Source organism: Poecilia formosa, unplaced genomic scaffold (assembly GCF_000485575.1).
Source record: "Poecilia formosa unplaced genomic scaffold, Poecilia_formosa-5.1.2 Scaffold228, whole genome shotgun sequence".
Taxonomy (NCBI): domain Eukaryota; kingdom Metazoa; phylum Chordata; class Actinopteri; order Cyprinodontiformes; family Poeciliidae; genus Poecilia; species Poecilia formosa.
This window is the reverse complement of record NW_006800167.1, coordinates 82,227-99,743: the sequence shown is the minus strand read 5'-3', so window position 1 is coordinate 99,743 and position 17,517 is coordinate 82,227. Positions and strand designations below refer to the sequence as shown.

The 17,517-nt window shown below is 38.5% G+C and overlaps 1 protein-coding gene and 1 long non-coding RNA gene across 4 annotated transcripts in view; both read right to left on the bottom strand.

Moving 5' to 3' along the window:
* cadm2b (cell adhesion molecule 2b) overlaps positions 1–3,200 on the bottom strand; it is a 156,111-nt gene extending 152,911 nt beyond the window's left edge. Inside the window, exon 1 of one of the 3 annotated variants that reach the window (XM_016679963.1) lies at positions 2,729–3,200. In XM_016679963.1, coding sequence (XP_016535449.1) covers positions 2,729–2,789 — 61 coding nt within the window. In that variant the 5' untranslated portion in view covers positions 2,790–3,200. The remainder of the gene's footprint in view (positions 1–2,728) is intronic. The other 2 variants (XM_007568604.2, XM_007568606.2) reach the window with 2 other exon arrangements.
* Positions 3,201–4,755: 1,555 nt separating this feature from the next.
* Positions 4,756–17,517, bottom strand: part of LOC107838232 (uncharacterized) — a 25,449-nt gene continuing 12,687 nt past the window's right edge. Inside the window, exon 3 of the long non-coding RNA XR_001664300.1 lies at positions 4,756–4,767. This is a non-coding gene — a long non-coding RNA (uncharacterized LOC107838232). The remainder of the gene's footprint in view (positions 4,768–17,517) is intronic.

The following is a 17,517-nucleotide window of genomic DNA, read 5'->3' as shown; positions in this document are numbered from 1 at the left end:
GGATGAAAGGTTAAGGATGAGGCTAACAAAACCCCAAGTGGGATTGGTAAAGGCTATTCACGTAAAGCACCAGCTACACTGTAAGGGTGACAAAAATCAGTCCCACAAATGGGGCTTATTTTAAATTAAATTAGTCTGCGTATTTAATAGCCATCATTTTTCTCAGCTATGAAGAATGAATAGCACGGTTTTTATTATCTGTTGAGCTTTGAAAACTACAACACAGATCTTTCACTCTATCTGACAAAAAACTAAAATGATCCCTTCTCTTTTTACCTGCTGCATCGGCTGCACTCACTGGTCTTTACACTGCTGAGAAACCTCTTTGATATAAGCCTTGAAGACTATAGTAATGTTCATGTATTATTAATCATACTCTCGAAATGATAGTGTTGTTGACATAAGTTAAAGTCAGTGGATCCTTAATTCCTTTCACCATATACAGTATTGCTACTCCCAGCATATCATGGGATTTCGCTGAACTAATATGTAAGGCCCGTATTCGTATTCCTCTACTTTTGCACCAAACTCCAGGACATGGGTGCTTTACGTTTTCATCATGTCAGTAATCACAGATCACATTGTCTGTGCAGACATTTTGCACTATCATTTGTTTGTTGCACTCAAGATCTCCGTGAGGTGATCGCGTTACTAGAGAAGAACTAAACAGGTGATTGTAATTTTCAAAATGCATTTTAGTGACTAGTTTTATAATGTAGTTCACTTGTTTAAAGATTTCTCAGAAGCCAAACTGCGGTACATTTGATTTGTCTGTGCACTGGGCAAAACAAGAACATGCATTATTTTTACTCCAGACTGGGCGGACGAACAGAGAGACAGACAGACCGACAGACAGCATTTTCAGTTAGAAGTTATGAGAACATTTTGAGGTTAATAAATCATCCAAGGTTATTTAACTCAAACCATAATCCTCTCCAAAAGGGGCATGTCTCTAGGCAAGCTCTGGCTGTGGATGTGGTTGGATGTCTTTTCGGGTCACAGCTGTGCATAACAGATGATGGCATTTCAAGTTGGACAGCTCTGTTAGATGAGGCAAGACTTGCTGACAGCAACTATCCAAAAACAGAGCATTCATTAAGGCAAATTATATAAATATTTTGTGATTTTTAACAGCAATCTGGTCGATCGAGACTCTGACTTATTGCCAATCCACTCTCAAGCATTTAAGCTAAACTGGGACTAATGCTAGGCATATACATGTGTGCCAAATTAGAGATGGTGTGGATGGAAAGGGGGGCAATGCCTACCCCTTCAGGACTGCCGCCTCCCTTGATCAAACACTGTTTTACGCTTAATATTTTACAAATGTGTAGGAAAGAGTTAAAAGAAAGTAAAAGTGTCGGTGAGTTGCAACATTTTGATGATTAGTTAATCTATGTATTTATTTGTTTTGTCTTACATAGCTCAACTTTTGAATATTCATCCCTGTTTGACAGCATAAAAAACAACTTGGTTTTGTGGGGCCACCTTGTCAGCTGTCCAATCTGAACGCCCTTTTGAAAACGTTCTGGTGCCCCTGGCCATGTGCCGGGACTCTTCTGAAAATCTAAAACTTACATTATGTTAATTCCATAATTCAATGTAATTTAAAAAAAATAAATATGCAGGACTTCCGAGTAAACAGAGATCCTGCAGGTTATCAACTTTTGGTTTCTCAGGATCAAATAAGTGGAACAGTGATTCTGAGTGGAATTATAAATCATTTATGCTTTATGTAACATTCCTCTAATCACTTTCATTATACAATACCTTACACTAAATCTGCATTGACAATGTCATTAATGTCTTATGGATTTTTATTATTATTAAAAGAGGAAGGCAGATTAATCTGGTCATTTGTCATATGGAACACTTTGATGGCACCAGCAGCAGCTCTTCTGGAGGGGGGGTTCAGAAGGCTGGTCGCCTATAGGGCGGTGGCTGCGCAAGCATGTCCAGGAGCGGGACGGTCTGCGGGGAGAACGACTATTGTCATGAGGCGACGTCTAAACCGAGCTGCAACTGGCTTCAAGTCACGCAACCTCACCTGCGTCTCCGGCAGCAGAGCAGTGCACGATGCTGGTCCTAAAATGTGTTACCGTCACTGTTGGAGATGCACATGCATAGGCTGCACTTTAAACAGTGACCACAATATAAAACCCAACGAAATGCATAGAGGACTTTTTTTGTGTGTGTGCATCTTTATCTTTAAAATAGATTTGCTAAATCCCATGAAATGAACCTAAGCGCAGCCTGTGGTTGTAAATATCTACTCAATGACACCGGACTCAGCAAACAGACACCAGCCACCTCTCCTGCATCCTGTATCAGTTTCAGAAGACACATGCCCAGCTGAATGAGCACAGACACAGAAGGCTTCAGTGAACTAATCCGCAGCTTTTATCGGTCACTGAGGCGACATGCAAGTTGTCACCCCCCCTCCGATACGGAAACTTGTGTAGCCGCATTCTGCTCCTCACTGCGCCGCACAATTCAACTTCCAGGCATTCCAGCACACTGACGGCAGACAGCGGCAGCCGTGCACTGCTGCAGCCGAAGCTGCGCCGTTTTAAAAGGCGAGCCAACTCTCCCTTTTCTTGTGTTTGCGCTGAATAAAACAACTTGCCCTCACGTGTCACAAAACACAAATGATCTTTTACACTCCACGCAGCCTCCACCTCCCCGCACACCACGCCCGTCTGCACAACAACCGTCCAAGAGGGCTCACCTTTAAAGACGCTCGCGCAGAGGCTGTAGAGGATGAAGATCAAGTGCTGCTTGAGCATCATATTCTTCTCTTTTCCTGCACAATTTTACGCCAACACTCCACTCTCTCTTTTTAATTTTTTTTTCCCTCTCTTCTGCCAAGATTGGACTTATCCAGCTGAACGGCGCAGTTTCTGACTGACCCGAGTTACATTGACGAACTCTGCCGTTTTTGCAGGAGTCCCTGTGTGTTTTCGCTGATCAGAGGGGGCAGTGATGACTGTGGTGAAGCAGGACGGCAGAGATGCTCGTCGGCAAAGTGCAGCTCCTGCTTCCCTTTATTGCTTTCACTTTGACTCGCTGCAGAGAGCTAGAGTCCCGCCCACGCCTTTTGACTAATGAAGACGCTTCGCCAATGAAAAACACCTAGACATACTTCGGATCTCCGGTAAACAATTTCACAGAGTACACGGTTACTTTGTTATATCAGTTTCGAACGGGTGATCGATTTTTTTTTTAGATTATTGTTTTGCGAAAAAAAAAAAAAAAAATGTGATCAGTGCCATGATTTCTAAAAGCTTCTGCAGAAATATGTAGCTGAATGTCTTCTTCACTAAATAAATTCATTAATTAATACATGAATAGTAAGATCATATGAGTTCAACGGGATGAGTTCTATCATGATCATAATTGCAGCGTCTTGTGGCAGTGTTTAACTCAGGATTGTGAAATTATGGAAACGTTTTTTCCAAAAATCTGAAAAACGCAGCCTACTCTTCTTGTACAGCCTTCTTTTGCAGCTTGTTTTGTGTTGTTGTTTTTTTCCTCTACCAACTTTCCAAAATCTAAAGATTAGATGTCGTGTATTTTTCTTGGTGATTTTTCAAATCCAGCCACATCTGCTCAATTGGATCTTAGTTTGAACTTTGACTGAGTCATTCTAAAAAGCAAGCGATCTGTGATCTAAACCATCCCATTCGCTCTGACCATATGCTTATGGTCAATATCTCCATCCATCTCTGGTCAATGCTCTCCTTTCTCAGTTTAAATAGACAACCTTGTGGTACTACCTGCTCCCGATTGCTTACAGGACCCAGGGCCCTGATTTTTTGAAAGGATATCGGGAGCAAAGATTTTTTTTTTTTAAATTATTTTATTTTTTTTAATGAATGCCTGTTTTGCATAGATTTACTTTAGCTAAAACCCCTAGGCCAAAATTTGGTGAGCTGGATTAATATTTTAAGATTTTTATGATTATAAACAATATTCAAGTATTTGAAAATTATGAGGTTTTAGTTGATTTCTCTGTGACAACAGAGTTATTGGCTAATGAATGTACTAAACCCACTATGCATCAATTCAAATCTGATGATGTATAGGACTATCTATTAATGTATTGTAAATATTTTTTTTCTTAGTGGACAGGGCACCAAAAGTCTCCAGTCCAGGATTCCATATCCTTGTAAATTCAGCCCTGCTTGCTACATAAGCCATCATGCTGTACTATTTCCAATTTTCTGATGAATGCAACTGATTTCAATGGATTTGTTTAAAGCTATCAAAGTAAAGACGGTTTAACACATTTCATTACAATTTAGAGAGAAAAAAATTAAGTATATAATTTTCCTTTCACTACTGTGTGCTCCTTTGTGCTAGTCTAACACATAATATCCTTATAAAATCCATTTAGGTTTGTGGTTGGAATGTGGCAGTAGATGGGAACAGGTTGTGAACATTTTTACAAGGCACTATTAAATTAACTCTTTCAGATCCAAAACAGCAAATAAGCCAAAAATCAACACAAGTAACTTGATTTAACCAAACTGATACATTACTGTATATCATGTGTTTGTAGAGGAATGAAAGGGACAGCACATGGTGATGATGGAAAGACCTGCTCATGTTGTGTGAAAAGACAGTTGCTTTCCAGAGATGGTAACCCCGAGTCTGGGTGCATGTCAGGAATGACTGCACATACACAGGGGAGGTAAATGGGCTCCTGGACATCCTCCTTTCTTTCAAAGGGTTCCCACGAGGCACAGAGAAATGAGTGTGGCCATTCTCAAAGACAGAGGTGAGAAGGGGAAATGGCAGCTTCAGCCAGGGATCGTTCGCTAAGCCGATCGCAAGGATTTTACACATGGTTTAACATTCTGCTTGGCAAATTTGGTTCAGTTTTTCTCAGTGGTCCTCCATGCCACTCCCACTTCAAATCAAATCGCTGACCTGCGCAAACCGCCTGAGAAAAGATGTGGGGCTGAAAATGTAGTCAGGGTCTTTTACAGCCTTGGCTTCTCTCTCAGTAGGAAAAACAGCAGATGCAAAATTCATCATTTAAACAATCGGTCGGACCACTAATCTTCATCAACAAAAAAGAAATGAACGCAGTATATTTTCATGTTGTAATCAATTATACTTTTAATCAGAACGATCCGAAAGGGAACCTTTTACTGAGATGTGCTGAGGCTGCATTTTAGTCTTTTTAAACTTGGAACTATATGCACATCTCTACTCCCGGTGGAGCTATTGATGCCTTTCTGAACTGTAAACCTTGAAGGACTGAGTGCTCTTGTGTGACATACATTCTCTTTACAACTCACTTATAATTCGAAGCAGAACTATACAGAGCCAATTACCAAGAGGATGGGGGTTAAGAATCAATCCCATGTGTCCTGAAGGTCAGTTTCTCGTCATTTCATTAGATCTTTGAGAGTAGAATTCAACTCATGCACCTTCTTAGCACCGGGAATTTATTGACTATCTGTGTTCAGCAGAAAAGCTCGGGGTGCTGACACAGATCTGTGATGCAGGGGAGCACGTTCTCTTTTCGCATATATCTGTGGGTCTTTTCTCACATTCTGTTCCTTTCTTTGTGTAATTTGGAATGCTCCGTCATGTGCACGACCAGATTTAATGAGGTTACAAGCCGCACATCAGAATCCCAACTACCTGTTGTGACACAAAACAATTTGAAAAGGCTTCAAGTTATTTCAGAATAAGCATCCAAAAAGCACAAAAGAAATCAAAACAAACTGTGAGACAAAAGGCAAAGCAAGGGCGACTCATTAATATGCATTAATCCATCAGCGATAGGATTTTAACCACCTCACTGATTTAAGCAGTTATTCCAGACACACTCCGCTCAATGCATTTTACATTTGTGACAGAATTTTCTAGATAAATGATTGTCCGTAAAACATTGCATTGGGACACAGTTTGATAACTTTTTGTCAACTAACTGCTGCACTGCAGTGAAAAAAAAAAGCCATTCAAAATTTTTGTAAATAGAATTTTATAATTCAATGTGTCAGACACGTACATATGTTTCTTTCTTTTTTTTCTTGTCAGTGTTCCTCTGGGAAATAACAGCTGCTCTCTCAAGCTTTGTAAAGTCTGAAATTGGACAGTGTGCTCAGAGTGTTATATGCTTCTTGGATTTTTTTTTCTTACCCCAGGAGCAATACTTGTTATTGATGGCAAGTGGGAATACAATTTCATCTGTTTATTGCTTTATTCATGGGACACTGCAAGTCAGGACTGTATGAACATTTCTGTATATATGGTTAAATTAGAAATAATCACCCAGACATCTTGTCCAGAGGTGTATAGTATGTTGTGGCTACTATTTTCCAATAAAAGTGAAAATATACTGGTTTCATCTTGACAGTTGTCTCACCTAATAAATGCTGCATTGCCAACAAGCTGAAGAGTAACCCACAGCCATGCAGCTTTTTGCATTTATGTCATTTAAACAGTTAAGGAAACTTAACTTTATATCACTTTATACCTGTAATATTTCTGCCAAACATTTATGTACCTTTCTGTTTCATCAGAGTAAATTACATGATTTAAATTCTAATAGGTTAGGGGTGCCTTAGTCGTCGGTGCAGATGTCACAGGTTCGATTCCCGGCCTGGTGACCTTTGCCGCATGTCTTGCCCCTTCTCTTATTACCTACTTTCCTGTATAAATACTCTCGAATAAACACAGAGTCAATAAAACCTTAAAACAATTCTAATAGGTAAATATAGATGGGCTTCTGTGTTGACACGACTAGATCTCAATCTGTTAAGATGTGTGGAGGTTGTAATGGATCCATGGGAGGTGCAACACAACTCTTCATGCAATTTGAAGATTTAATGAAAATACAAACTTACAGGACAGGACAAAAAAACATCCACAGAGAGGAAAAAAAAACCCAGCAAGAATGTACAGGGACCACACGATGTAAAACAGGGGAGAGACAGGAGGAACTAGCAAGGACTGACTGAGAATGAGGTGCTGGGAGGTTGTATGCTGAAGTAAAGACCTGGGCTGATGAGCTAACTGGGGAGAAAACAGAAGACAGTCTGAGGAGAGAGAGAGAGAAGTGACACAGGAAGTAAGGGAGAGCACATGGGGGCTAGGAAATTAATCTAACAAAATAACTAGGCATAAACAATGAAAACTAGAGTATCTAAGAAAAAGGACTAGACACAACAAATACACATAACTAGAATCACTAAAAAGGAACTGAAGTAAAAATAGAAACAAGGCAGAATTAATAAAAAGAACACAAATATTAACATACCCAAAACAAACTCAAACAACACAATATCCTGACACAATCCTGCTTTTGAGAGGATTGATTATAAAATATTGATTGTGAATTAGGTGGAATTGTCTGGTGCTGTGCTTGATTGGTTCAGATCTTAAATGGTGGACACTGAGTTATTTGGCAGTTATGAATTGATCAAACAAAATTTACTTTTGCTTCTTGTACTACTTTTATTTAAAAGTAGTACAAGTTCCCCCCAAGTTCTAAAGTTGCAAGATGAGAGATCAGCGCTCAGTCAGCTTCAGGTAAGATTAAAACCACAGGAATGCAAGAAATGCAGGTGCTGACATGAGTTGATATCTGAATTTTGACAACCTTGCAAAGTCTATTCCTAAATAGACTTTGGTTTCTTGTAACTGAGATCTAGGATCGCAACAGGAGATCCTGTATAAATCAGTCTTCTTTCCTTCTTTAAACATTGGCAGATTAAAGGGTTTTCCTTCAAAAAAGGACACAAAAGACTGTGGCATGCATTTATTTTTAGCTGCTTGATTTTTGTAGTGGTATCTTTATGTGTCTGTAAAAAAGTAAGAAAAAAAACAAAGTCAAATATGTCAGTAAAACTGTCCAAAGAACCAGTGGCTGCTCATCTAAGATGTGGAGTCCAGATCAACACCAGGATAAGGGATCGCATCACATCAGTCTTTATATCACTGCACCGGCTTCCTGTTTGTAAAAGGATATTTTAAAACCTCACTGGTCTATTAAGCACTGAATGGCCTTAGGCCTAAATAGATCTGAGAGTTACTTGTCAGGAATGAACCATGAATCCCCCTGAGGTTGACAATCTGTTCCTAGTGTTCCTAGGACCAGGACTGAACCAGCACAGGCAGCATTCAGTTTATTTGCTCCCTTTAGCTGTGCATAGCACCAAAATACATGAGATGTGGCTTCATTAAATCAGGACTAAGATCATGCAGTAGCTGCTTACTAAAACATGTCATCTAAAGGTCAAAGTTGACCTTATAAGCTTTTTAAATAATTTATTGGACAATTATTTGCTATTGATCAGTATTTCAACATTTCTGAGTTTTGGTGTGTCTTTGCAACTTTCATGCCTTTCTGCTTTTTAATTAGATTTTTTTTAATATCTGTTCCTTTATTTCCCAGTGAAGCAATTACCTTGTGTATGAATGGTGTTCTGCAAATTGCCTGACAGGAAGAATGTTTCCATTTTAAGTCTTAGTAGGGACCTCTTTGTGTGAAATTTGCATGTCCTCCCAACAGTTTTCCCCTCAGTCCTAAAACAAGCAGGTTAGGTTAAATGGGGCTTCCAAATTGATTAAAGGTGTCAGTGCGAGTGAGCATGATTGTCTCATTTGTCTCTGTGATGGACTGTTGACCTGTTTTTCACCCCTCACCCTGTGGAACTTAGGTTGGACTTCATTCTTCTTCCCAGGATACAAGACAGAGAGCAAATGGGAAATGAACAAATGAATACAAAATCAGAACAAAAGAAGTTAAAGAAAATGAACAACAATGCAGAAGATGGAAAGCCATAGAATTTAATAGAGACAGATCTGAATGGAAATGTGTATTTTTCTATATTGTTTGTTTTTCAAAGGCCACAGTTGGTTGGTGTAGTTGATTCTGTTAAAACGACAAGTTTTATTTTCCACATTTAATATAACAAGCATCTTGTGCCGATATAGCAACAACAACAAATCTGTTGGTGAGAAAAATGGTGGGATTTTTTTTTTTAAAACAGGCAATAATTAGATTGATCAAGTATGCCTTGGTTTAAATTAATTCTTTGTCGAAGCACCTTTTGAGCATTTTGTGTTCTTTGGCACACAACTAACATCACCTGTAGAGCATCTGATTAACTAGAAATAAAGCTCTCCTTCAGCTTCAGTTAGTTTGTGTAGACGTTTCAAAAGACCCAAAGGACCTTAATGTTCAAAGGTATCGATCAAGAAAAAATAAAAATACAAATCCACAATATAATTTGTTCCACAGGACAGTGAAGACATCCATCTATCCAGGCAGAACCCAAGCATGAACCAGGAGAAAAAGCAAAGTCAATGCAGAAAGGAATTTAAACTTAAATTCTCAGAATCTCATATTTTTAAAGAGGCTTAAAGGACAGAAAGGTTGAATACCAAAGTATCCAAAAGTGCATCAGCATTGTGAATCCAAGTTCATGTATAGTTCTATTTATTAGCAGATTATGTAACTTATTTTCCTTTTTTTATAGCTTTCATTTTAAGGATGGTAAAATTGTGATTCACAATAGACTCAGCTTTGTTCAGAGCAAAAACCTGGTATTTTGTCAGCGATGTGTACACTTTTGAGATTTGCTCTATATTCAGATGTAAAGGCTCTAATGTAAGCACTTGTTTCAAATTTGGAATGCTGCATCGCATAGAAGCAAACTTGCATTGCATGAAAACTTTGTCCAGAAAGATTTAAACTGGCTTGAGGACATCTAGGTTCTACATTCAAATTAGTTTTGAACTGGACCGTTTAAAACAGATCAAAGTATAGTTGAGTAAATGAACATTTTTTACCAGCATCTAAATCCACAATATATGAAGAAATTAATTATTTACTTATTGAAAGTATAATCAGTGGTACAGACTAAGTTGACTATCCATTTTACCAGATGTTCATGCCACAGTTTTTCTGGTGATGGAGAAACGCTGCAGCGTCATAATCTGGAGAAATGTTTACAAGGATATGAGTAAGGTTCACATTGCAGTGACATTTTTCTCACATTTACCCTGACTCAGCAACTTCAAATGAAAAGCTAAATATTCTTGATAACACAATCAAGATGTATTTTATTATCTACTGAGGCTTCTGCTGAAGGATGAGTCATCTTTAGGTCAGGGAAGATCTGAGGTAATGACTGCATCTTCACAGCACGGCGCTGGAAGCAAAGAGCTGCAAAGACGGAACCAACGTTGGCCTTTTTGTTTTTAACTTCACAAACAAAAGGATGCTTTCAAGGACACGCGCCATCCCTTTGGGACCAGCGTAAATGCATATTCAATCTCCCTCCTCCATCTCCCCATCCGTACCGACACTAACAGAACCCCGCACCCTACGCCGAGTGAAGTGCTTTGTGCTGGGGCTCGCGCAGATGATGGCGCTCCGGCAGCTGGTGTTCTCACAGACCACTGCATGGAAAATGGACTGATTTTAGGATTTAGCTGCCCGTGGTGGATTTTTCACTCGCCAATTATCAGGGCCAGAACCACTTAGTTATGGAATTGCATAAGATTAAAACAGAGATTTGAAGCCCCCCAAGTCTCAGATTTGTTAGCACGCCGGTCAGTTCTGCAGTAAGCAGGATTCATTTTGAGTTTTAATAAAGCAACATCATTAGTGTGCAGCTGTTCAGCATTTACTTTGAACTGAGGATTCAACCACAAATGCTCATGCTTCTACATGCTGGAAGAATGTAGCGCGTCTCTTCAAACAGCAACATCAGTGCAACACACTGAATCAGGTCAACATTTCTAAGCTGCAACGCTGACTTAGTGTGGATCTTGAGAATGTGCCCACAGAGGTTAAAACAACAGAGATTTGGGAGGTAAAACATTCAAAACTTTTTCCACTAATACTTTAAAAAAAATATATATCTAAGCATTCTGTGTTCTTTGGCCTCTTCATGTGAACCAACAGATCTTCTTTTTGACTTAGTTTGGACTCTGGCTCGGCCTTTGAAAACTCTAATATTTCAGTGTTTAGTTCTTTGGCTGAATTGGACGTATGCTCAGACACAGTGTGTTGCTGACATGAAACCACTCTTCATCTTCCACCTTAAGCCTGTGGTTCAAATGGCAGGACTTAAAAATTGTTGGTTGATTTTCAAAGTCTGAGCAATTTTTGACCTGATCTTGTCTACAAAAACTCCTACAGTGGTCCTACAGTGTGTGATGTACAGCCACAGGGCAAAGACAACACACCACACGTGAACAGACTTCACTCACAAACATTCAGATGTCAGAAGTCCTGCTAAACCTCTCAAAATAAAACATGGCAGACGAGGAAGAGGCAATAGTTTGTGGGCTATTTTTTAACTGAACAAAACAATGCAAGAAGATTTTGCCAACGTTCACCAGACTTTCTGCTGTGCATTGAATGTTGTTTTGTCTTTTGTATTTTGGATTCCCCTCTGTGTTTCCGTCAACTCACTTTCTGACTGGCTCTACGTCTCTTTTGTCAGGCAGCATGCTCGTTTCAACTTGCAGCACCACACAGGCTGGGACATCACGCCAACATGTTGGATATCCCTGATTTGAGGTTGGAGTGGTCCCAATGTCTATCCTGTCAGACTAGGTCACTCCTAAGTTTATCTTCAGAGCCATCATGACAATCTGAGCATCCTTAAGATTGTTGGAAGGGGAAGATTGGGTCAGAAATTAGCATAATTAACTTGGAGTGTGACCCAGTTTCCAATAAAGACCCCAGTTTTATCTGAAGAGAAGTAACCACAGTGCATGATACAAACTGTACAATGTTTCACCATGGATATACTGTACTTTTGGTAAGGCGCAAAGGTTTCGGCAAACATACTAGAATTATGGCTTAAAAAGCTCAAATTTTGTTTCATATGTCATGGTCTTGTGCATAATTATTTAGATCCTTCTCTTGACTGATACCTTTGTACAGTGAGAACGTTCTGAGATTTGCAAAATATCTGCAAATTAAGGCTCTAGCTAAATCCTAACAAGGAAATGGCATGCAAATTCCTCCAGGGCAGCCTTACATTGGGTTGATCACATTCATTATAATGGATGGATTAAAAGCTGAAGTGAGAAGCAAAAGGTGCTTCCAAGACAGGATTAGGAATAAGGAAATGAGTTTGTCTTTCAGATGAAGTGCATAGAATATTTGTGTCCCACTAAAGATGGGAAAGGTTTTTATATGATTTATCATGGGGTAATTTTCATGTCGCAAAAACCTGTTATTTTAGGAGGGGTGTGTAAGCTGTCCCTGTTGCTTGTATCAGAGTCATATATGTAGAATCTAGATCAGTGTGAATTTAAAATATGTGAAGCCCAAACAGCTCCAAGAATCAAGATTAAAAAAAATTAAAAAAAAGAATGTTGCAACATCTGCTATCTAACGGAACAGATATAACTTGGGACACTCTGAAACGTCTTTTGCTGCCTGCTCCTACCAGAAGTTTTGATACTTGTAAAGCTCTATTATACGGAGAATTAGGATGCCAGTGTCTCAGAGCTCATCAGCACTCCCTGCACCTCCTTTGCTTATCTTTGCATAACTACACATCCTGGTCATGTTTCCTTTCTCCTCCTGACCATCTGTTCCCTGCTGCCAATCTTCTGAATGTGCCAGCTTCTGCCTCTACATCCCCTTTCCACTGAGTACATCTCGGTATTGATATTATACTTTTTCCTCTCTGCTTTACCTCTCAAACACTACAAAAATCTGAAGTGTATGTGTTGTTGTTGTGAACATACTGTCACCACCAAGATGCACATCTTTGCTCCAGTTGTCTAACAGTAAGCTTTGGGGATTTTTTTGTTTTGTTTTGTTTTGTTTAACTTCCTCTACTGTCCTACTCCAGTGTTTAGTGGCAAATCTTTTTCTAGCCCAGTTTCTCGTAGTTCCAGTTGTTTTAAACTGCTGACTTATTGATCTGAGTAGATATATGGACATAGGAGAGCATGTATTTTCCTGTGGCCCTTTCCCCAACTCGAGAAGACTAACATGCATCTATCTGCCTTAATGAAAAGCAAGTTCTCATGTTTTTTCTAATTTTAAAGAATGACTATGAGAAATCAGTTCTTACGTCATGGTGACTGACCAGGGATACAGGAAGTATTGACATACTAAAGTAAAGTTCTCAGTCACACCACTATCCTAACGACAAAGCAAAATAAAAACGTAAAGAAAGCCTCACTTACCTTCTCATTCTGTCAGATTATGGAACTGAAAAAATAGAATTTATTTATTTGTGGGCTTTTAAGGCATGCCAATAAAAATGGTGGGAGATGTACTCGGTTGTGAAGCAAAGATAAACACAGATGAAACTTTACTTCTCACACAATTATTTCAAAAGCACAGTTAGCAATGGAATAAAAACACCTAAAATTATAGTTTTAATTCATTTTGTTACATTTTTAAAATATTTTTTTGCTTAACTGTATGTTCACCCCCCCTTTGTTGCTTTTATTTTACTCCCAAGCATTCGAATGACGGTGAAAGACATTAATGCTGCAACAATGTAGTCACCAGTGAAACTTTTTTCAGAAAATTAAATTATGATTTTACACCTTCACAATTATGTTTCACAGTAAACAATAAATCTCGAAAAGCTTAATCATTCAATTTCAGTGTCTTTTTTTTTTAACAGCAAAAACAGATACATAAAGCGCCTCGAAAAGTATTAATACCTGTTGGACTTTGCCTATATTTTATTTGATCATATTACAGCCATAAACTTCCTCTGCTCCTATAGTTTTTTTCTAGACATAATGGCTGTGAGTATTTTAGGAGTTCCTCTGCCCATCTAAGGTTTTAAGCAAATGACCAATGCACTCACTGCAAAACCCCCTAAAGACCTCCATAAAATTGAGGTCTGTTAAAAATGTATCATTGTGATCATTAGTATTTGCAAATGTTGTAATGATGTTTTTAAAATGGGGCTCCTTCAGCTTGCAAAACACAAGCATCAGACATTTGGTTACCACCAAGAGAAATTTAAATTAAGAAAATAAACTTTAAAAAGTCCTGTTTTGTAGAAAAAGTGGAATTCCATCAATACATTATGCATTACTAATGCATAATTTATATACAGATAAAATTTTCATCAAGGAAACATGATGACTGAGGTACATGCAATTACAAGCATTGCTCACATCAAAGTGAAATAAACTGAAATAAATAAGTGATGGTATGAAAGGAAACACATTCAGGCTAGTGGAAGCACAAAAATCCAAATGTTTATAATGATATTTTAGCTCAAGGAAAATATACCAATCAACTATTAAAAGTCGACTGAGCTTCAACTTTCTTCACCTAACTCGGGTTTGAAAGTACCCTCATGTTTTTTGTGGGCTAAGTTTTATGGTATTGCTCAAAAAAGACAAACAAAAACAGCATGATTCACTTGTTCGTTTGAAGATTTTTCTGCACTTTGCTTTGATCTGCAAATGGAAGATACAGAACCCTTTTAATTTTTAAAACATTTCCACACCCCTTGAAATACTTTATATGTTGTAATGTTAGATGTTACAATATTTAATAGGTCAACACAATGTTCCCACTAACTGAAGTGGAAAGGAAAGGATGTGAGGTTTAACAGTAAATATACGTGCACGACTTTTGGAATGTGTCTCTTGTCTGGTCTTTAGGTCTGGACTTTGACTGGGACACTGTTATACAGAACATACTTCCATCAAAATGACACGATTCTTTGTGTTCCATGATGTACAGTAAAATCCCAGCATGTTGAAGTTTGTTTTGCTGACACCTGACAAAATGTGACAAACTAGCATTTTTTTTAAATTAATCCTTTTGTAATATACTATATGCAGTAAGTGGTAACACTTATTTGAGAATCACTAGTAAATGCAATGGGTTAATCTTCATGTGATCAATTCAGCTTCTACATTTAGTTTTAGAAAACCTCAAATTATTTTATGTTATTGATATTTGATGCTCATGCTCATGATCAGCATGAGCATCAGTTTAATCCAGTTGCTGTCAGGGTTGCGTTCTAAGCAGTTGCACAAACACTTTAAATATATCTCTCAACACATCTCTCGGTGTTGTATTTACAGTTCCACTCTTTTCCACTTTTACAAAGACATCTGGTTTAGAGGTGAATTAGCCGTTTCAGTTAATGGCCAATTCACCTCCAGAGTCTATTAGCACGGTGCGCCGTACCTGCTGTTTCTCAAACCGCGCTGCTAATTTTAGACAACTCTCTGGTTGCATTAAAACAAGGTGAAACACAAAAACAAAAGGGTGCTTAACATATATCCTTTTTCAAAGCACTTCACAGAAAGAATATGCAGATTTTTTTCAACATCACGTGTACAACTGTCAGATTAGTTATTTTCACACCATTGTTCCACAGTAAAGCAACAGAAACAAAACAAGCATTTAAAAAAAATCCCTCTGGTATTATTACTTCAAGAAACAGTATGCTTATAGACCTTTAACATATGTTTCAGTTTTTTAAGCTGACAACTTTAATTTAAAGTGAACATAGCATGCTTTTAAAACCTTATTTTTCCCATTTAAATCTTTTAGTTGTGGTCTGTATAAAGTGGAACTGCTTTGGTGCAGCTCCACAGGCCCCTCCTCTAACCCCTGTTCTGAGGTGTGTCTGACAGCAACTTGTTTTGACGGCGTCTCTTTAAACACAAATGAGGCACGTCACTCGCATCCAGGTAACAGAACATTCAACTCACCGCCGTTTGGCAATTTTTGTAGTCTGAGAGCAGAGATACGATTATTTGTCGGCACAGAATCGTCACTGACTGCATTTGGATCATCTGTTTCCCAAGACAAGAACGGCAAAATAATGCTGAATAGTTTGTGTAATAATATTATTCAAGACGCGCAGTACGGTTACTTCCTTAAGGAGCTAAATGACCACACACTGCTAACATATGTAGAAGGAAGATGCTAGCGATGTCAAAAGAAAGGCTAGGACATTATATCAACACACAATAAATCCATGTCTAAATTAAAGATAGTCATTTTAGCGTTATTTTTAGCTTACCACTTTGCTGTGTTCATCATTTCATAAACAGAAGGAAATGACCTCTCAGTCAAACAAAGTCTGTCGGTAAATCATTCTAAATACTGGCAAACTCATTCTTGAAGTGCTTCAGACAAACAAAGAGGACTTTCCCAATTGAAATGGATACACTCCTTCGGAAAAAAAATAAAAAATAGAAGATTTGCTTAATTAGTTAGCCAGACTTCCATGACCTTGCCTAGATGTTCTGTAGCAAATACTGGGAGGGAAGAGAGAAAACCACACACATACAAAAAAAACAGATCTTTCTTTTTTCTGATTTCTTAACCTTCTTTGAATCTTTGGACAGTGCTTCAAATATGCATGGTGTACAGCACATTTACCTACTCCCCAGTTGCTAGTGTCAGCATTACACTGTTATAATAATGCAGTCCAACGTACCCCCTGATAAGAGTTATGAAGGCTCTTAGCCTTCATAGCAATGCTTTCTGCGGCGCTTACACATTCCTGTCTTGTTCGCCACTCTGTCACCATAAAAAGTTCCTTATGGAAACCCAAAATTCTGCCAAGCAAATCATTTAAGTTGGGGCATTTTCAATTGCATCCTCATCAGGTGAATGCTCACGAGATGTTCATCGACTTAACAAGAAATATTGCGACACTTTAAGATAGAGATCCCGTATAAACATAGGACAATGTACAATAACTTATGTAAAAAGATAAAGGAAATATGTGTCGTCTCTGCTTTAAATAAAACCTTGAACAACACCACTGCTTTACACCGTTATAAAATGCCGTATTTAGTCATATTTCTTTCCCGTGGATTCAGCCACGGGAAATTAACTTTGAACTGCTCACTCTGATTGCGCCTCATTTAAAATTGAAAATACTTCAGGTGCTGTAAAAATATGATAAATTTTAAACTCTCATACAATCACCTGATGGGGAATGGGTGGGAGTCTGGCTTTACAGCAGCCACGTTTCCTGCTTCTCCCACAATCAATTAGATCTGTGAAATCCATTTCTCTTTGCATGTTTGCTCTTGTTTGCAATAATTACAACCTCCACCCCAAACAGGCATGATAAACACCTCCTGATTTGGAAGTGTTTGTTCAGATCGGCGGGACCTGCTGCTTGTCTTGCTGTTTATAAACCATGGAAATCTACGGGGATTACACAGGCTCATCACCATCTGTGGCATTACTCCAAAACAGGTCTGAATGAGAAGAGCCCTATCGGGGCACCAGGAGGGGGAGGCAGAGGCAGACTGACATATAATAGGTTGCTTTCACCTCGTCTTCACAACAATGTCATCGCCATTATTCACTTTTAGCAAAGACGCACACCCGCGCAGACAAATGAACATGCAAAATGTTTCCTCACATATCCCTATTTTGAGAGTAGATTATTTATTTCGATGCAACGAGATGTTCTTTTCAAAGTCATACCAAATGTTTCAAAAGTGCTATCTATCTATCTATCTATCTATCTATCTATCTATCTATCTATCTATCTATCTATCTAT